Source organism: Vulpes vulpes, chromosome 2 (genome assembly GCF_048418805.1).
Source record: "Vulpes vulpes isolate BD-2025 chromosome 2, VulVul3, whole genome shotgun sequence".
In the NCBI taxonomy this organism is placed as follows: Eukaryota; Metazoa; Chordata; class Mammalia; order Carnivora; family Canidae; genus Vulpes; species Vulpes vulpes.
Genome location: NC_132781.1, coordinates 44,418,385 through 44,439,596, shown reverse-complemented (window position 1 = coordinate 44,439,596; position 21,212 = coordinate 44,418,385). Strand labels below are relative to the sequence as shown.

The window sequence follows — 21,212 nt, the reverse complement described above, 5'->3', positions numbered from 1 at the left end:
GCAAAGACTGCTGAGCATCCACCAAAGATTCCTGCCCCAGGTCCCCTCCCAGGGTAGACTGTAGCTGGGAAGTAGCTGCCAGTTAGGGGCTACCCTTGCCAGGATGCCTGAGGGCTAAAAGGGGACACAGGCCTTATCTTTGCCAATACAATGTGAGTGAAAGAAATGTCTATCATTTCTGGGCTAAGAGGAGTTAAGAAGCATGTGTGTCTTCACTCTCTTGTTTGCCTAATGCCCTCTGGAAGCTGAGAACTACCAGGACCTGGACGAGGGCCCATGCACAAGAGCACGGGAGCCTGGGTTCCAAATACATCCACTGTCATGGGATCCAGAAGAAACTTCACCTGTTAAACCACCACCATGTTGAAGCTGGTTTGTTGCAGAGGGTAGCACTACTCTGATGGCTTATTCCAAGGTGCTGGGATTAGGGGCTGGAGGAGGGAGTAAAGATTTATTAGTGAGTGAAGACGCACACTAGGAAAGAAATATATTCTCTTCTTCTGTGGAAAACTCTTTAGCACAAGGATTGTAATCTCAGATGCCTAAAACACTAGGCCAGTAGTATGATACTAGTAGCTAATAACACCCAAGCAGCACTTATCATTTAACAGGCCGCTGTAAGCACTTACACTAACCTACTCATTTCTCACACATTTATTGGGTAAGCTATTAATATCACCCCCATTTTGCAGATGAGGAAACCGAGGCCCACAGGAGTTAAGTAATTTGCTTACAGTCATACAGCTCGTAAGAGGCAGAGGTGATGCAAGCCCGGGCAGCCCAGCTCCAGAATCTTGCTCGTTTACTGCTCTATACACACACCCCTCACAATGTAAGCAGCACACAGGGCCAGACGAAAGCTGAAGCAATGAGGGAAATCATGCCCGGTCTGAAGGAGTCAGCTGTTCAGCACTACCTGATGATTTTCACATGTACTCGAGATCTTCTCATCTTTCAATAAAAGCCAGAAATCCAGATTTTTATGTCAAGTTTCCAGATTTTGTCTCCATTTTGTTTTAACCCTCTGTGGCCCAAACAAAGCACATCAGCAGACTGCAGGTAGCACAGGGCCAGCCCCCTGCCACCCCTGCTCTTGGGGCAGCTGTACCCTAGGACTGTGTGGTCTCCTGCTTGCCCAAAGGCCCTGGGGAGTTCTGAGTCTGGTGGCCAGAAGAGGAGTCAACTCCGCAAACAACAGCTCCTTTAGGCCCACTGATATGAATAATTAATTTCTGTTTTCTCACTTGCCAGTCCACAAAGGTTACCAAGAAGCCCGGCATTCAGGAAGCAATTAGGTCCCCTTCTGAGACAATGAGGACAGGCATGGAGGATCCTGGGGGTACTCAGGGAGCCCCATAATGAAGTCTGGAGTAGTGGCCTATGCTCAAAGGGAGCCGGTGGATACCGGCCAGGGCCTGTGTGTGTGCTCCCTGTCTGGCTGCCTTGGTAGAGCCATCAGAGCATCGAGGCTCATTAGAGACTGACACTCTGTGGCTTTTACTGCTATCAGCGGGAGGGGGCTCTGAATTCTTCAAGACGCTTTATAATAAAACAAAAAGGCACAATTATGCAGCCAAACTGAAGACAAGGCAGCTGCATACAAAGCAGGACTTTCTCCCTAATAGGACCAACCTCAGCTAGACATTGCTGAGGCCTTACCTTCCTCCCCAGGCTGCAGCTGTGAGGCATCCGTAATTGGATGCTCCACTGCTCCAGCTCTTGGATTATTCAAACTGCAGGATTTCCAGATGCACTGGGTTTCAATTAAGGATATGCCCAGGCAACAAGATGAGCCACATACCATTTTTCACCCTTACTGTCAGCAAAACTGAAACTGATAACTATAATAATAAAATTAACCAGCATACATTGTATACTGTGTGTCAGGCGCTTTTCTAAGTGCTTTATATATTAAGTTACTTAATCTTTACACCAACTTAATTTGGCATTGATATTGTTATTATCACCTTCAGTCTACAGCTATGGAAACTGAGGCACAAAAAAATTAACAGTGAAGTGGCAGAGCTGGGCTTTGAACCCAAGCAATGTGGTTCATTGCTATACTCATACTAGACAGTATGCTCTTGACCATCATACCAGTGGCTGTTTGCATTTTACACAGAGCTTATTGTATGCCAGGCCCTGTCCCACATATTTTCTATACTTTATTTCATTTAATCTTCACAACTCCAGTTGAGGTATAATCATCTCCATTGAACAGAAAAGAAAATAGGTTTTATAGAAGGAGGAAGTAACTTGGTTAAAGGCACAAAATAATAAGTGGCCTACAGACTAGATCCAAATCCAGGTTGCTCTGATTCAAAGCCAGGCTCTTGGGCAGCCCGGGTGGCTCAGCATGAGGCAGCCTGGGTGGCCCAGAGGTTTAGTGCCGCCTTCAGCCCAGGGTGTGATCCTGGAGACCTAGGATCGAATCCCATGTCGGGCTCCCTGCATGGGAGCCTCCTTCTCCCTCTGCCTGTGTCTCTGCCTCTCTCTCTGTGTGTGTCTCTCATGATTAAATAAATAAATCTTTAAAAAAACAAAGCCAGGCTCTTAACTATTACTTGGCACACAGTACCAGTCCATCTAACTTACTGGTATTCACAAAGTTTAGGCCTGAAAAACCTCTAGTCCAATCATCTTTTTTCAGGTGAGGAGATGTAGCCCAGAGAGATTAAGAATTAGTGGTTTGGTTGGTAAAGCATGCAACTCTTGATCTTGGTGTTGTAAGTTCGAGCCCCATGATGGGTACAGAGTTCACTTTAAAAAAAAAGAGGGGTGCCTGAGTGGCTCAGACAGTTAAGAATCTGCCTTCTGCTCAGGTCATGATCTGGGGGTCCGGGAATTAATAAGCCCATCTCCGTTGGGCTCTCTGCTCAGCGAGCAATCTGCTTCTCCCTCTGCCCCTCCCCTGTTCATGCTCTCTCTTTCTCTCACAAATAAATAAAATCTTAAAAAAAAAAAAAAGAATTAGTGGTGGGTTTTACTAGAGTAACATTGACCCCAAAAAGAGCTGGGTTCCAATCCTAGCTCTGTCCTTTATTAGCCATGTGACTTCAGCAAGTGACTCAATGTTTCCAGACTTATTAGTATAGTACAGAAGTAATAATACTCAGTCTCATGGACAGTAAAGTATGTGTGTACATATACTTCTAATAAACACTCAGTATGGCAAAGCCATTTCATTATAGTCAGGTGGTCCCCAAATTACAGATTGATAATTTCAAACTTCTGCTTACAAATCTGTTCTTTATGATTTGAAATAATGTGTAAGTGGTAAGTAGGTTGCCAGAATTGGCCCCTAAAGTCTAATAAACAAAGATTTTGGAAAATTATACTGTACTTCTAAAACTTTTCTGGTTGGCACTCTTCTTGTGCAAAATCCCAAGGAAATCACATTTATCAAAGATCTGAGCGATTAGACATTTAGGCCTTCTACTCTCACAAATAAAGTTAATCTACTACCAGATCAGTGGAATTCTGGAGAAGATAGGTTTTGTTTGTTTTTAAGATCTTATTTATTTATTTGACAGAGAAAGAGCACAAACGGGGAGTGGCAGGCAGAGAGAGAGGGAGAAGCAGATTCCCCATTGAGTAGGGAGCCCAACGAGGGACTCGAACCCAGGACTCTGGAATCATTACCTGAACCAAAGGCAGATGCTTAACTGACTAAGCCCCCCAGGCACTCATGGTTTTTAATTCTAATATCCTTTTCATTATGTAGTGATTTCATGATTCTGTACCTGGAACTATGGACCATGCTATGATGCCATGTTTGGTCCTTTGGCACAAACATCAAGATTGGTGATTGCATTTGGTTTCATTTTGGGGTTCCTATTTTTAGTTGCTGTAGCTGGTTGTTTATCAGGACATGCCTGTGTGACCAGCACCCAGTAATAGTTTCAAACCTTAAGACTCAAACAGACTTCATTGGAAGTAGATATTCTACGCATGTCTTTGTAGTTTGCTTTTAGAGAGATAGCACTCCTATATGGCCTCAGACAGGGAAAGACATCAAAGCCTATGCTGGACCTCTCCTGTGTCTGTTGATACATATATTTTTCTTGCTGCTTTTTGCTCTGTATCCTCTGTAAAAAAAATCTTAGCCATGAGTCTAATCTGCTAGTGAGGCTTATATACTCTTCTAGCAAATCCTTCAATAAAACAATGGTAAAACAAATTGAGCCATTTCTGACATTGTTTTTCACATTTCTGAGACCGACTCTCTCATATATATCTACAAACAGCTACGGTTACCATTTGGTCTTAGTGAGAAGGGAACTTAGAGGTTTGTTTTGTTTTTTAAAGATTTTATTTATGGGAACCCTGGGTGGCGCAGCGGTTTGGCGCCTGCCTTTGGCCCAGGGCGCGATCCTGGAGACCCAGGATCGAATCCCACATCGGGCTCCCGGTGCATGGAGCCTGCTTCTCCCTCTGCCTGTGTCTCTGCCCCTCTCTCTCTCTCTCTCTCTCTCTCTCTCTCTCTGTGACTATCATAAATAAATAAAAAAAAAATTAAAGATTTTATTTATTTATTTGTTTGTTTATTTGAGAGAGAAAGAGAGAGAGCAAGAGAGCACAAGGAGGGAGAGCTGAAGAAGGAGACGGAGAAGTAGATTTCTCCACTGAGCAGGGAGCCTGACACAGGGCTCAATCCCAGGACCCTGAGATCATAACCTGAGCTGAAGGCAGACACCCAACAGACTGAGCCACCCAGGTGCCTCTGTTTTGTTTTGTTTTAATGCAGATTCAGGTTGGGCCTGAGATCCTGCATTTCTTTCTTTCTTCTCCTTTTTTTTTCTACTCTTTTTTTTTTTTAAAGAGGCTCCAAGCCCAACACGAGGCTTGAACTCATGACCTTGACATCAAGAGTCACATGCTCTACTGGTTGAGCTGATTGAGCCAGCCAGGTGCCCCAGAAACTTAGAGGTTTTGAGGAAAATACTTCGATTTCTGAAGCTCCAAATAGCCATTCTTCTTTATGAATTTACATCAGATATTTGTATCAGTCAGGATAACCTAGGTAATGTTGCAATAACAAAGAGCACCAAACATTTCAGTGGCTGAAAATAAAAAGTTTGTTTTTCACTCTAGTACATGTCTATTAAGGATTAACTGGGAGCTCTGCTGTGTTTTGCCATCCCACTAGGACCCACACTGACTGAACAATCACTATCTAAATCACACTGTACATTTCAGCAGCAAAGGGAAAAGAGGTCTCATAACAGCATTAAATGCTCTAATGCAGAAGTTGCACATATCACTTCTATTCAAACACACTGGTTAAAACTAGGCAATGGTCCCTACCTAATTTCAAGGGAACCAGGAATGTAATCCTACTTACCATGTTCCTGGAAAGCAAGGGGGAATCAAAGTACTTAGTTTAAATGTCCTAAGGACTAGCACAGGTCTCCATTAGTTGGGGAAGGCCTAGTTAGCCGAGTTTGAAGTATTATCCTTTTTCTGTATCATCCACCTTTAGGACACAGCACGCTCCCATGAGGAAAAGGGGCACATGGGGATGCCTGGGTGGCTCAGTGACTGAGTATCTGCCTTCAGCTCAAGGCATGATCCCAGGGTTCTGAGATCAAGTCCTGCATCAGGCCCGCCATGGGGAGCCTGCTTCTCCCTCTGCCTATGTCTCTGCCTCTCTCTCTCTGTCTCTAATGAATAAATAAATAAAATCTTAAAAAAAAAAAGGAAAAGAGGCACAATGTGGCAGATTCTGAACTGGTGAGCAGACAAACAGGGTAGTAAGGTAGAAGATCACATGTCAAAGTCTTCTTGGGGGCAGACAAAGCTTGAAAATAACTTCAGGAAGAAAAACCACAGCCCTGAGAATAATGGTTCTAGAATATATCTTATCAATTGGTCCTTCTGGACCCCCAGAAAAGAGGAGAAGGGACAGAGAGGATGAAGATAAAAGCAAAGAAGGGGTGCCTGGGTGGCTCAGTCAGTTAAACATTTGACTCTTGATTTAGGCTCAGGTCGTGATCTCAGGGTCATGAGATGAAGCCCTGTGTCCTGGGCTCTATGGGGAATCTGCCTGAGATTCTCTCCCTCTCCCTCTGTCTCTCCTCCTATTTGCATTTGCACAAGTGCACACATTCTCTCTCTCTCTCTCTAAAAATAAATAAATAAATCTAAAAGAAAAAAAAGTAAGAGGAGGAGAAAAAAGTAAAAGCTCCTTAAATGCTTAGCAACCCCAACAGTCTGCTCAGGTAGTCTAAATCCCACAGAATTCTTGAAAATGCAATAATTCTTTTATTTGTTTAATAAATACAATACACCAGCATTGTGCTAGGGTCAGGAAGACCAGAATTTTAAAAAGTAGTCCCTTGGGGATCCCTGGGTGGCTCAGAGGTTTAGTGCCTGCCTTCAGCCCAGGGTGTGATCCTGGAGTCACGGGATATTGTCCCATGTCGGGCTTATGCATGGAGCCTGCTTTTCCCTCTGCCCCCCTCTCTCTCTGTCTCTCATGAATAAATAAATAAAATCTTTTTTTAAAAAAAAGTCCTTTTCTAACATACATATACTTTAAGGGTTTAGAATCCAGTGGGGGGGGGGATGGGGGGGCAGCCTGGGTGGCTCAGTGGTTTAGTGCCACCTTCAGTCCAAGGTGTGATCTTGGAGACTCAGGATCAAGTCCCACGTCAGGTTCCCTGCATGGAGCCTGCTTGTGTCTCTGCCTCTCTCTTTCTCTCTGTGTCTCTCATGAATAAATCAATCTTAAAAAAAAAAAAAATCCAAATCCAGTGGGGGAAGACAGAGAGGCAAACCTTTTTAAACCAAATTATAATTGCTCAAAAGAGTGAAATGTGCAAAGTGCAGGGAAGAACTATGTGGCTAGCACTAGGCTGGTTTTCCAAAAGCCAACCACAGTCTCTTTCTCTCTTTAAGGATCTTTACAAGAGAGGCTGAAGAGCTGAAATCCCTGATCCCAAGCCCTCCTTGCAGCAAAGGATGGCCATGTAATGTTGACCAATAGCATGAAGGCAGCAGTTGCTAGGTAGGACTTGGGGGGAAAGCTTTTTAAAGCAACAGCCAGTATGATCACTATAGTCCTTTGCACTCTACTCCCTTTCTGAAACATGAGCACACATCTCGTGATGCAGCAGATTTTTTTTAACTGTGAGACAACAACCAAGAAGACAAACACTTCTCTGCTCCATAATGGGGAAAGTCTGGGCCCCTGAGTGTACTGCTGAGCCATCCCAGAAAGCTTGCCTCTGGGGTTCTTAGACTGGAGGAAAACAAATCTGTACCTGGTCAAGTCACTGCAGTAGTCTCTATTGCTGTTAACAAATCATCACAAGTTTTGTGGCTTAAAACAATACCAATTTATTATCTATTAAGAGAGAAATCTGACAGGGTCTGTCACTGGGCTAAAATCAAAGTGCAGGGCTGGGTTCCTTTCCAGAGGCTCTGGAAGATAATTAGTTTCCTTGCTTTTTCCAGCTTCTAGAGGCTGCTCATAATGCTTGACTCAGGCCCCATTCCTTCTTCAAAGCTAGCAACAGTGGGTTGAGTCCTTATGTCACTGCATCACTCTGATCTATCTCCTTCTTCCAGTTTTTTTTTTTAAGATTTTAATTTATTGGGGCAGCCCTGGTGGCTCAGTGCTTTAGTGCTGCCTTCAGCCTAGGGCATGATCCTAGAGACCCAGGATTGAGTCCCACGTCAGGCTCCTGCATGGAGCTTGCTTCTCCCTCTGCCTGTGTCTCTGCCTCTCCTCTCTTGTGTCTCTCATGAATAAATAAATTCTTTAAAAATATTTTTTAATTTATTTATTCATAAGCAACACAGTGGGGGGACAGAGATATAGGCAGAGGGAGAAGCAGGATCCCCGCAGGGAGCCTGATGTGGGGCTCAAATCCCAGAATCCTGGGATCACGACCTGAGCCAAAGGCAGATGCTCAATGACTGAGCCACCCAGACATCCCTCCTTCTTCCATTTTTAAGACCTATATTACTACATTGGGCCCACCTGGATAATTCAGAATCATCTGTTTCAAGGTCCTTTTTTTTTTTTTTTTTTTTTTTGAGAGAGAGAGAGACGGAGTATTCCTGAACAGTGGGAGGGGCAGTCAAACATTTCATGCTTGCTGAGTGCAGAGCCAGATCTAGGGCTCAATCCCATGACCCTGAGATCACAGCGATCCAGTTAAGGACCTTGAGGGGCACCTCAGTGATTCAATTGGTTAAACGTCTGACTCCTGATTTCAGCTAAGACGTTTAACCAACTGAACCACTGAGGTGCCCCTCAAGGTCCTTAATTGGATCACATCTGCAAAGTTCCTTTTGCCATGTAAGATAATATAAGTTCCAGTGATTGGGACGTGGATGACTTTGGGGACCATTATTCTGCATGCCACAGCCATTATGGCAGCTTTCTCTGCAGCCAAATGCAGTCCTAACTGACACCCAGCTCTTGGGTCTACCTAGGAAAGCAGGGGAGGCTTTACAAATGAAGTAGCCTCCTAGCTGAGACCTGAGGGATGAACAGTAATTTGTCACATAAACAAATATGGAAGGGGCATTCCAGGGAAAGGGTATAGCACATGCAGAGGAATAAGTACACAAGATATGTTTGGAAATTACAAGCAGCTCAGTATTGCTAGAGCATAAAGTGTATGCACATATGGACAGTGATGAGGGTGGGCTGGAGCACAAACGGCTGGGTACATGTGTATCTTAGAAGCTCCGAGTTTACTTTATAGGTGGCAGAGAGTCATTGAAGAATGCAAGCAGGGGGCACATAATTACATTTAGGGGCAAGAGCAATCCCTTTGGCTTTAGCGTGGAAGATAACCAGGGGCTGGAGTAGAAAGGCTGAGGCTGTAGGCAGAACAATAGGTTATTGCAGTGGTTTACATCAGGGGCAATGAAATGAAAGCCCAGGTATTCATGAACATTGTTTGAGCACCTCCTCTATGTGCTGTGACATTCTGGGGCTACAAGGACAAATCAGACCCAGGTCAGAATAAGAGTGCCTCTCACCACACCAACCACAGTCCCAGGGCAAGAGTGATGGGTGCTCGTGAACTTAGGTTTGGGATGTTCTGCTCCCCTACCCCAAGTCCAGAAAACACAGACAGGGTGGGGTGCAGCCCAGAGAACGCAAAGGGGCACCAGGACCATCACAATGATGGGAAAGCAAATGAAGAATTGGATGGTCCTTTCCTGCACATATCTCACCCAAACAAGCTTGATGTGCCCCCACAAATCTGGTCTAGTTATATTTTTTGAGATTTTATTTATTTATTCATGAGAGACACAGAAAGAGAGAAGCAGAGACACAGGCAGAGGGAGAAGCAGCCTCCCTGAGGGGAGCCTGATGTGGGACTCGATCCCAGAACCCCGGGATCACGCCCTGAGCCGAAGGCAGATACTTAACCGCTGAGCCACCCAGGCATCCCTGGCCTAGTTATTTTAAATCACTGCATGTGGTGATTTAGAAGAGGAAATGGTGTGGTCACAGGAGAAGCCTAGAATTCACTGTCCTCCCCTCCCCCCACCCCCACTGCTGATGGAAATGGTCTGAAATTAGAGACGGGGGATGGTTGCACAAGTTTGTGAATATACTAAAACCTCAAGACTGGGGGCCTCTGGGTGGCTCAGTCAGTTAAGCATCTACCTTCAGCCCAGGTCATGATCCCAGGATTCTGGGATCAAGCTGGCATTGGGCTCCCTGCTTGGTGGGGAGCCTGCTTCTCCCCATCCCTCTGCCACTCCTCCTGCTTGTGCTCTCTCTCCCTCTCTCATTCTTTCTCTCTCAAATAAATAAATCTTTAAAAAAGAAATAAACCAAAAACCTCATGGCCGTATACTTTATTTATTTATTATTTATTTTTTAAGATTTTATTTATTTATTCATGAGAGAAACACAGAGAGAGAGGCAGAGACACAGGCAGAGGGAGAAGCAGGCTCCATGCAGGGAGCCCGACATGGGACTCGATCTCTGGTCTCCAGGATCACGCCCTGAGCTGAAGGTAGCGTTAAACCACTGAGCCACCCGGGCTGCCCAGACCGTGTACTTTAAAAGGGTGAGTTTTATACTATGTGAATTACCTCTCAGTAAAAAATAATGAATTTTTTAAACAGCAGAGCAAATAACCCAGCGCTGAGCCCTAAGGGCTTGTTAGATAACTGGTTAGAGCCTCAGTGTGCTCATCTGCAAAATGAGAAGAGTGGTATTCACAGGAGGATTATACACAATCATGCAGGTTAAACACTTAACATAGTGCTTTGAACGTAGTAGTTGCTAAATATATTCAAGTTCGCCTAAGTGCCAATAAAAATTTTAAAACAATCATTTTCTCAGCAGCCACAAGATGTGACATAAGCTCTAGGCAAGCTCCCTTCAGACAGTCTCGTCTCAGGCAGACTAGAGCAAGGATCAAACGGGAAGACAGCAACGTGAACCAGAGCCCACGCTCACTGCAGAAAGACTGCAGATTTACTCTGCAGCTAAGCAGTGCAGAAATAACAGGCGAGATTCGCATGGTGTAAATACAGCTACGCAGAGCGGTGGTAAAGAAAGTCAGATAGGCAGAGATTTCCGCTTATAATTCTAGCTTGGTATACAAACAAGTCCAGTTTCCAAAATAGCCTAAGTCTTCCCTAACACCTGGACAAGTGTAGCATGTGGCTACAGCGCAGCCCTGATGTTTAGAGATGTCCCATGCCTCACTCTCCTTATTCTGGCTCCTCAAAACCACAATGAGACAAAAACAAGCCTTACACAACCAGAATTTGCTAGCATAGTACCAAGGCAGGGGATTTACATTTTCACTGTAATTCCCATTTGTGACATTCCAAAATCAACCAGGTACTTATCAAGCACCTACCACATGCCCAGACCTGCGAAGGATACTGTGAGGGAGAAAAAGAAGCATAAGCCATGGTCCTGCTCTCAAGGAGCCAAGCTAACTTCTGAGTTTGAAAGGAACACTTCACAGTAAACATATAAAAGGCATTGTGCCTTGCACAGAGCAGTGGTTCAGTCATCATTTGTTCTTTGGGTCAACGAATTAATAGAGGGCACAATAATAAGACAATTGTGTGAGTGTGGGGCTCACTCTAAGAACCACAAGATGGGTTGGAGTAGCTGGAAAAGGCTTGTGCCAGAGGCTGCTAGCTGCCTACTCAATATCAATTCTTCCATTTTTCCTTGTAACAGAGCCCCTATTTTATTTGAGGTGGCCATGTGCCCAGATAAAATACTACATTTCCCAGCTTCCCTTGTAGCTAGAGGTGGCTAATGAGATCTAAACAGAAATTGTTAGGAGCAGCTTCCAGGAAAGGGCCTTAAAAGGCAGACCAACAACTGCTACTCACTCCTGTGTCCTTCCTCTCTTTCTTCTAATTCTCCTCTGAAACTTGAGTGTGATGCCTGGATTTCCAGCAGATATTTTGGATCATGAGGCAACCTTAAAGCAGAAAAGCACGAATACAAAAGAAGCCCAAATTCTTGATGATCACGGAGTCACCATCCTCTCCCTGGACTGCTTACTTCTGACATCCTTTTACTTGAGAGGGAAATAAACCTCTATCTGGCTTACACTACTTTTGGGGGGTTTTGTTATATACAGCAAACCTGTATTGTAACTAACACAAGTTTCCATGAAAAAGCCAGCCATTAAAGGAAGAGTTGGCTTTGTGACTGGGTAGATGGGGATAGGAGGGCATCTTGAATGCCAGAAAGAACACAGGAAAAGACACTGGCAGGAATGAGCATTGACTGAAAGAAAGTGGGTAGAAAGTAGGAAATAGAGAAGCCAGGTGATAGTTTTGTAGATGTCATGGAAAACAGGGATTGATGGGGGAAGGACTAGGGACCACAAAGGAACAAGAAAGCTTGGGGCACCTGGGTGGTTCAGTTGATTGGGTGTCCAACTCTTGGTTCCAGTTCAGGTCATGATCCCGGTGTCATGAGATCTAGCCTCATGGCTAGCTTTCACTCAGCAGGGAGTCAGCTTCTCTCCTTTTTTTTTCTTTCTCTGCCCCTCCCCTCCCCATGCATTCTTTCCCCCTCTCTCCAAAATAAATAGCTAAATCTTTAAAAAAAAAAAAAAAAAGAGGAAGAAGAAAGCTTGTCTTCCTCCAAAGGAGTAAAACACCAATAGACCTGGAGGGAGTAAGAAAGAAGAGAAAGAGGGAGAAGAAGAGACTTGGGGACCTTCATTATATGAGGAGACAGGAGTGTGAGCTATGGCCTAGACTTAGAACAATAATAACACCACCATCTAAGCTTTATTAAATGCTTATGTGCCTGGCTCTGTGCTATGCACTCTCCTCACACTCATCTCATTTACACTTCACAACATGTCTATGACATGGTCCTATCATCACCCACGTTTGGCAGACAAGCAACCTGGAGCTTAGAGACAGTAAGCAACTTATCCAATATAAGCCTCACAACCTTGTAGGCTGGCGCACATCAACCCCGTTTTTCAGATGAGGAATGTGTACCATTATGTCAAAGCCAGGAAAATATGTCAAGATCCTGATTTTCAAACATAAAGATCCAGAGCCAAGTACAGAGCCAATTGCTTTGTGAACAGCCTCTTAACCAGAAGAACAACAAATAGATGAGGAAGAGAAAAGTTTTTAAGTCTTGGTTGTATTTACTATGTGTAGAGGAGGAAGGATTTCTTAAACCCACCCACACCCCCTGGCTGGCTGGTAGAGTGCTCCTGAGGTGTAGATAGTGCTAAGATGGTGGGGGTGAGGGGTGGAGGGAAGTAAGCATTGAGAAACCAAGCAAATAGTGATGCAATGCCAACTTCAGTTACAAATGAATCACAGCCAACCAGCAAATCATGGGTCTCAGGTAGTGTTTTAATATCTCTCTGCACCAGGGAATGGGGGGAAAAATTACTCTATCACCACTAAGGCAGAAAACACAGTACTTTGAGTTAAGTTATTCAGATACATCCACCGAACACAAGGAATTCTTCCTAGAGCAAAAATCCTATTAGTCACTCACAGGAAGGGGAAAAAACCTATTAGGTTACAAACAATTTAGGTAACATGAGTACCTAATAGGAAATGCATTTCCTATGCAGATTAAAAATACAAAATCTGGGACACCTAGGTGGCTCAGCGTTTGAGCATCTGCCTTCAGCCCAGGGCGTGATCCTGGAGTCCTGGGATTGAGTCCCACATTGGGCTCCCTGCATGGAGCCTGCTTATCCCTCTGCCTGTGTCTCTGCCTCTCCCTCTGTGTGTCTTATGAATAAATAAAATATTTAAAAATAAATAAATAAATAAAAATAAAAACACAAAATCTTTGGCACCTTGACAGAATCCAATGGCAGGACCTCCCAAGTACAGAAATCTGGAATTCTATAACTGGCCCAGGACAACACTAAATTAAAATTATAGCGTGTCATCTTTGTAAGACTGACCTGAGTTCAAGATGATTCCATCACGAGCTGTTTGACTCCAAGTATATTACTTTACTTCTCATAGCCTCAGCACTTTACCTATAAAATGGCAGTAGTAATTTCTACCCCCTGAGATGGCTGTAAGGCTAAATGAGGTGTCTTACTGCTCCCATTACCATGACTTTGACAGAACTTCTGTCTTTAGAGTTCTCTGCTTAAAATTCTAGTAAAGAGGGTGCCTGGGTGGCTCAGTGGTTGAGCATCTGCCTTCAGCTCAGGTCATGTGTGATCCTGGGGTCCTGGGATAGAGTCCCACATGGGGCTCCCCAAAGGGAGCCTGCTTCTCAACCTGCCTTTGTCTCTACCTCTCTCTGTGTGTCTCTCAAGAATGAATAAATAAAATCTTTAAAAAATTTTTTAATTAAAAAAAAAAGAAATGAAAAAAATTCTAGGAAAGAAAAGGCCATAGGAAAATGGAAAGAGCCTCATCCTGGCTCGTAGGCCCAGCCTTGAGAGTCATAAGCATGTGACCTTGAGGTTACTTTTAGGTCTTCAGGGTTCTGTCTGGAAGAGGCAGGAGTGGACCTGCTCTAAGATCTCTTCCTGTTCTAGGCTCTTGAATGTCACTAAGATTCAGATGAATGGTCATTCACTGCAGGATTTCCCAAGCTACCTAATGGAAAGTTGTTTCTTTATCTAAAAATGTATGGTTTCTACCCCAGAAGCCAAAGAATCCGTAAGAACCATAGAGGCAGGTCACTGACTTTTGCAGTCTTGGCCCTTAACACAGACCTGGCATGACGTAAGACCTCAATAAATTTTTGTTGAGGGGAAGAGATGAATGGATTTCAAGGGCCAGCAAAAATAGAGACCACTTGTCCTCCACTGAGCAAGTTTAATCCAAGAAGAAAATGCTGCCAATTTAAAATACTAATGATACGGGATCCCTGGGTGGCGCAGCGGTTTGGCGCCTGCCTTTGGCCCAGGGCGCGATCCTGGAGACCCGGGATCGAATCCCACATCGGGCTCCCGGTGCATGGAGCCTGCTTCTCCCTCTGCCTGTGTCTCTGCCTCTCTGTCTCTCTCTGTGTGACTATCATGAATAAATAAATAAAATCTTAAAAAAAAATTAAAAAAAATAAAATAAAATAAAATAAAATAAAATAAAATACTAATGATATTTACTTTGTCATCTAAACTATAACCAGAATATCAGATGAATAGTTTACCAGTCAAGGGGATGCCTAACTCTGCAAAGCCACCTTTGGGCTTTGCTAGAAGAATGTACTTTGGTGCACAAGGAGTACAGATGTGGCACAGGGCATGCCACAGGGTACAGAAGGGATGCATAAGCCCTGAGAAGAAAATGTCACCCAACCTCTATGGCAGGAGTGACATGGAAGCATGTCAACTGATCAGGCCTCTGAATGTGGGCATATTGTTGTGTCTGCCCAGTGCCCAGCTGAAGAGGGCAGATCTAAAATCCAGCAGGTGGTTTGCTCACCTGGGAGGCCAAGTCCACACAGGAGCTCCATGGGTGGGCAGCAGCCCTGATGGTTGACCCCAGCAGCCGACGGGCTGGGGTCCGCTGGGGACTTTAGCAATGAAGAAAATAATAATAATGCTCACAGACACAGGTATGCCCTTAACGGTCACTGTGTGCCAGGTACTTTGTTAAACTCTTTAAATATTTTATTGTATTTAATTTTCATAACTATCCTGAGAGGTAGGTGCTACTATTTGAGGCAGTATAGCTTAGAATTTGAAAAAAAGGACTCAAGAGTCAGACTGCTTGGATTCAAATCCCAAGTGCCACTTAGAAGCTGAGTGACCTCAGCCAGGGTTATGTAAGCTCTCTGGGCCTCATGATACTCAAATGTAAAATGGAAATTATAATAGTGCCTGTCTTATGAAGCTGTTGTGAAGTACAAATGAGTCTGTACATGTAAAATGCTTAAAACAGGTACTGACACAAAGCAAGCCCTCAGGAAGTTTAGCTATTCCTGTTATTCCTAGCTAATAGAGACTGAGGTGGCTTGCCCGTAGCCTCATACCTGGTAAGGGGCAGAGCCGGGGCACACAGGTCTGTCTTTAGAGCACCCACGATCCAACACAAGTAATTCTGGTTCTGCAACCCCCACCCCATTCATACCACCACCCTGATCCTTGTCAACAGGGCCTAGTCTTCCTTGGTACCAACCCAGGCTAACAGGTGCCAAAAGGAAGATACTAAAAAAACAGGGATTCTAACTTAAACTCTGGTTTGGCTACTACATGTAGAAACAGATAGATACAGATGTGTCTTTGTATGGGAATCTACCTCATAAGAGAAAATAAATGGTCCTTTTCCAAGGAGGGGGACATCTCTGCCTCTGGGCTTTTTTATGTGGCTCTCATGTAGCTCTTGAGACTCAAGACCTTGAGATTGCATGGCCCAATAAAACTCAACTTTCACTGAGGATCTCTGAATACAAATAAAGGGCATGACTGCTAATAGAGAAGGAGAAACATAAGAAACATGAGGGCCAATACAGCAAGAGGGCCTCATGAGCCAAGACTCAGCCCTGGGTCCTGCTCTGCTCCTGGAAGGTTCTAGAAAGAGCCAGAGCCAAGCTAGAAAAAACGCATGCATTATAGAAAACCAAACCATCTGTGATTCAGAATGGTCTGGGAATAAGAATCTTTGAAGCACTGGGCACCTGGGTGGCTCAGCAATGGAGCGTCTGCCTTCAGCTTATGTGGTGATCCTGAGGTCCTGGGATGGAGTCCTGCATCAGGCTCCCCATAGGGAGTCTGCTTCTCTCTCAGCCTATGTTTCTGCCCCTCTCTCTCTGTGTCTTGCATGAATAAATAAATAAAATCTTTTAAAAAAGAAAAAGAATCTTTGAAGCATCAACTTAAAAGAAAATGACCTATAGTCATGGATAATTAATACTGTGGGTGCAGATTATGTGTCAAGATGTGTTCAAAGCCCTTCAGAAACAAAAATCCCCATTATTATTACTCCTATCAATGGTATGATGTAAGCAGTGTTTATTAGTCTCATTTTACAGATGAAGTAACTAAGACACAGAAAATTCAAATAACTTCTCCCAAGTTCACACAGTCTAGCTTCAAAGCCCATAGTCTTTATCAGCATTTCCAAACCTTTTTGTCTAATCCACAGAAGAAATAGATTAGGACCCAGTATATACTCCTGCATGTATACATAATTGAAACAAAATTTTATTTATTTATTTATTTTTATTTTATTTATTTATTCATGAGAGACACAGAGACAGAGGCAGAGACACAGGCAGAGGGAGAAGCAGGTTCCCTGCAGGGACCCCGATGCAGGACCCGATCCCAAGACCCCGGGATCACGGCCTGAGCCAAAGACAGATGCTCAACCACTGAGCCACCCAGGCGTCCCGAAACAAAGTTTTAAAACAGAAAATACCGGGATCCCTGGGTGACGAAGCGGTTTGGCGCCTGCCTTTGGCCCAGGGCGCAATCCTGGAGACCTGGGATTGAATCCCACATCGGGCTCCCGGTGCATGGAGCCTGCTTCTCCCTCTGCCTGTGTCTCTGCCTCTCTCTCTCTGTGACTATCATGAATAAATAAAAATTTTAAAAAAATTTAAAAAAAATAAAAAATAAAATAAAATAAAACAGAAAATACCATTACCACAGACAATTCACTCCCATGTTTTCTCTTCTATTCCATTCCACTAAAAAATATATCATCCAAACATTTATGTAAAACCTAATATGTATTAGACACTTCTAGGTTTTGAGGTTATGTCAGTAGATGAAAAAGATAACAATCCTTGCTCTCTCGGAACTTGCATTTTACTGGAGAGAGAGTGAAAAAGATCAACATGCAAAATCATAGCATCTGAAGCAGTAATTTGGGGGATGCCTGAGTGGCTCAGCGGTTGAACGTCTGCCTTTGGCTCAGGGCCTGATCCCAGGGTCTGGGATGGAGTCCCGTGTCAGGCTCCCTGCAAGGAGCCTGCTTCTCCCTCTGCCTGTGTCTCTGCTTCCCTTTGTGTGTCTCTTATGAATAAATAAATACAAATCTTTAAAAAAAAAAAAAAGAAGAAGCAGTAATTTGGTGAGTGCTATGGAGAAAAATAAACCAGGGATGGCCAAGAGCGGCCAAGGAAGGCCTCTTGATATTTTCATTCCCCACTACACTGATTTCATTGGACTATCACCCACATCATACCCGGCCACAGTGAAAAACTCTGCTATTAATCCCTCTACTCTAGTGACTCTGTATGTCTGAAGCTCTTTCTCCTAGACCGTGTGCACATGCACACATGCATGGGATTGTGTGCACAGGTGTATGCACGTATAGGCATGCATGTACGTGCGTGCACGCATGTGTGCATGTGCATGTCCACCTCCAGTCACTCCCTCACTGGGGAGGTTTTGGAGGTGTGGCCCTGACAAACAGCTGGGTTCCTTCCACAAGTCTGCCCTGCAGAGGGGTCCTGGAGTGAGGCCTAAAATACAGCCCAGGCACCACAAGCCATAGCCACAAAGTGCCAGACATGTGACCCCACCGGAGTCTTTTTAACCCAGAGGAATGAGAATCTTTTTATCATGGGTCCACTGAAAGGGGGCACCCTTTGTAATTCATTAGGCCAGAGAGAATGCTAATTCCTAATCTTCATCAAGATGTTCTTTGTGCTAGAATGCCCTCAGGGAGAGAAGAGACAGTACATAGAAATAAAAAGATCTCCCTGGGGAAAACCCAGTGCACTGGGCATACCTGAAGGGGTGATTGATGTGGGTCTCAGGGAAGATGGGATTGGAGCCAGCTCTGAGGCAGCTCTGGGCCACTTGGGTAGCTTCCATGGAGTATTTGGAACTTGGCACTAGAGTGAAATCTTCAGACTCTTTCCTTAAGTTAAAGGGGCACATAAAAATGTTACTAGCATGGACATCAAAAGCATTACCTATGGGAAAAGCAGCCAATCTCTGCTAATGAATAAGTGTAATTGATCACAACAGATGACTTGATGGACCTTCCAAATGTGCTTTTAGCAAAGTGGACAGTTTTTCATTCAAATGCAAACTCACCCAGATAAGATCTAATAATGGAGATTTTGGAACAATCCCAGCATCAGTGATTTCTTTTTTCTTTTTTTTCTCCTTCACCAAGCAAGAAGGCATCTTATGTTCCTGATCACAGCCTGACCCAACAAGACATCAATTTATGCTTTCCCAGTGACTGAGGAGACACTGACAGTTCCAGGGGCAGCAAAGGAGCAATGACAGGTGATCCTCCCATCCATATCTGTCCTTTCCTCCTTAGCCCCATTCCTACTCCCTGACCTATGAGGACTTGGGTGGCTAGGAGACATTCAGTTCAAAGCAATCATCCATTTATTCAAGAAATATTTAGTGAGCACTTACTATGTGCAAGGCACCATACTGACTGCCACAAGAGGACTCAAAGATGGCTAGGACCAGGTCCTGTCCTCAAAATAGTGGCCAAATGTGAGGAGAAACAACAAATGACAAGAAGGCTCGAGTAGAGGTCTCAGTGCACTTCAACAAGCACTTAATCTTTCAGAGCTTAAGCTTTCTACTTTGTCAAACGAAGATATCGCACTAGACATGATCTCTGGGCACTAGGCCAGCTTGAAAACTATGGTTCTATGCCCTCCCATTCCCACTCAGGCTCCTGGAAGCTGACAGATCAGATGCAGCCTTCTAGGAAGGGGGCAGCCAGCAAAGAGAGGGGGTAGTGAGGATTGTGTACCTTTCCCTGAGTGTAAGGATGTTTCAGTTTAGCCAGAACACAAGATACAGGCTGGGGAAAGATGGAGAGAGAAGTCCAAAAATTAAGTGAAAGATTTAAACTTTCACATCAAGGAATCTGGGGGAAAAGGGGAACCACCGTAGTTTGTGCAGAGAATGGTACCATCATGTAGTGCAAAGGAATCTGACCGACCTGTGGAAGACGAGTTGGGGGGAGGGAAGGCGGTGATGTTTACAATAGAGCATAAGGGCTGAGGCCTGAAAAGAAAGGTTCCTCCCTGGTCTAGCCAAGCACACCATTCCATCACCCCCTGGCCCTCGCCATACTGACTATTTTCACAAACATCCTCGAGGAGAAATCATGTTGCACAATCTTAGTGGGTTTTTTTTTTCTTTTTTTTTTTTTTTTTTTTTCAGTTCTACAAGTGATTTCAAGATAAACAGAAACATTTTATCTCCCTTCTTCCCAAGCGTCTGAGGTTCAACAGGATCAACAAGGTGAGCCAGGGAGGGGTGCAGGAAGGGGCCGGGAGCCCCCGGGACGCGCGAGGGGGGCGCCTACCTGCAGAGAAGCCGTCCTCGTGGTCCGAGCTGTTGTGGCTACAGTCACTGCCCCTCTCGGGAGAGCTGTGGCTGGGAGAGTCCCGCTCCGGCACCCGCAGGAACCTCTTGCGCCGCCACGGGGGGAGGTGCTCCCGAGCCCCGCGCCGGGGGCGCTCCTCGGCCGCCAGGGGCGAGCTCCGCCCGTCCTTGGCCTCCGCCTCCAGCTGCTCCAGGTCGCGGCTCCGGCGCTGCTGCTGCTGCTGCTGCCGCCGGCCCCCGTGGATCAGGTGCATCCAGCGATGGGGGCTGCCCGCCCGCGCCGGCTTCTCGGCCTCATCGCGGCCCCCGAGCCGGCAGGGGGCCACGAGCAAGTGGCCGAGGACGAATTTCTCGTTCAAATCCACCATCTCGAAGTCGTGATCGCTGCTGTTGCCCCCATCATCCGCGACCGAGGCGTCCGGCTCGCCCTCCTCCGAGCCCCGCCCCGCGCGAGTCCCGGAGGACAACTCGTCTCCCCGGGCGCTGGGGACTGTGTCATCGTGGCCGGGGGGCGCGTGCTCCTCCTGGGGCCTGAAGAGCAGGCGCGGCTGCAACAGCTGCTGGTGGATGGCGGCGGTCAAGCTGCGCACCGCGCCCCCTGCCCCCGCGGGCCCCGGCCAGGAGTGAAGGTCCTGGCCCGCGCAAGGAGGGGTCTCGGCCGTGGCGGCCACCTCCGCGTCCCCGCGCCCGGGGCCTGGGGGGTCCGCGCCGCCGCCGGCCGCGCCGTCCTCGGTGCGCCCGCTCCCGCCCGCTCCCGGCGGCGGCGCCCGCTCCCGCCCGGCCGGCGCCGGCTCCTCGGCCCCAGCGCCCGGGCTGCCGCCGCGTCCGCGCTCCGGGCGCCCGCAGCCGACGTCCCGCTTCTCCCTGGCCAGGGCCGCTTGCAGGTAGGACACTTTGAACTTCTCCTCAGCCAACACCTGTTGCAGCCGCTTCAGGTTGAGTTTGCAGCGCTCCAGCTCCCGCTCCACGTCCAGCACCGAGTCCAGCCGCAGGACGGGCGCCTCCTCCCCGGGGAATTGGGCCCGCCAGTGCCGCTCAAAGTCCCGAGGGTCCCACATGGTGGCCGCCCCCTCGGGCCTCCGGGGCCCGGCTCGCCCGCGCGCAGCGGGCCGGGGTTGTGCCGGGCTCTTCCCGGAAGCCCTCGCGGGCGCAGTCGCCTGCCCTTCACTTCAGCCCTAGAAGAAAATAAGAGAAAAAAATAAAAGTTTTACCCCTTCCGCCCTTGTGCCTTTTTTTTTTTTTTTCCCCCTTCTTCTGGGTTTCGCCTCCTGACGTAAGCGGCCGCCCGCGGCGGGGGCGGGCGTCGGGAGCCCTGGGCCCGCCCTGGGCAGGACGCGCGAAGTCTGCGGCGCGCAGCTCCCGCCGCGGGGCGCGAGACCCGAGGGCTGCGGCTGCCGGAGAGCCGCGGCGGGGCGGGGGGCGGGCCGGGGGCGGGGCCTCGGGGGCGCCCCCGGAGCCGCGCGGCAGACGCTAGAAGCCGCCGGC

General features: G+C 46.5%; 1 protein-coding gene across 2 annotated transcripts in view; it reads right to left on the bottom strand.

Annotated features, from left to right (window-relative positions):
- ABR (ABR activator of RhoGEF and GTPase) overlaps window positions 1-20,930 on the bottom strand; it is a 186,820-nt gene extending 165,890 nt beyond the window's left edge. For both annotated transcript variants that reach the window (XM_072740983.1, XM_072740991.1), the window contains exon 1: window positions 19,708-20,930. In XM_072740983.1, the coding sequence (XP_072597084.1) occupies window positions 19,708-20,785 (1,078 nt within the window). In that variant the 5' untranslated portion in view covers window positions 20,786-20,930. The remainder of the gene's footprint in view (window positions 1-19,707) is intronic.
- Between the last annotated feature and the right edge of the window lie 282 nt (window positions 20,931-21,212).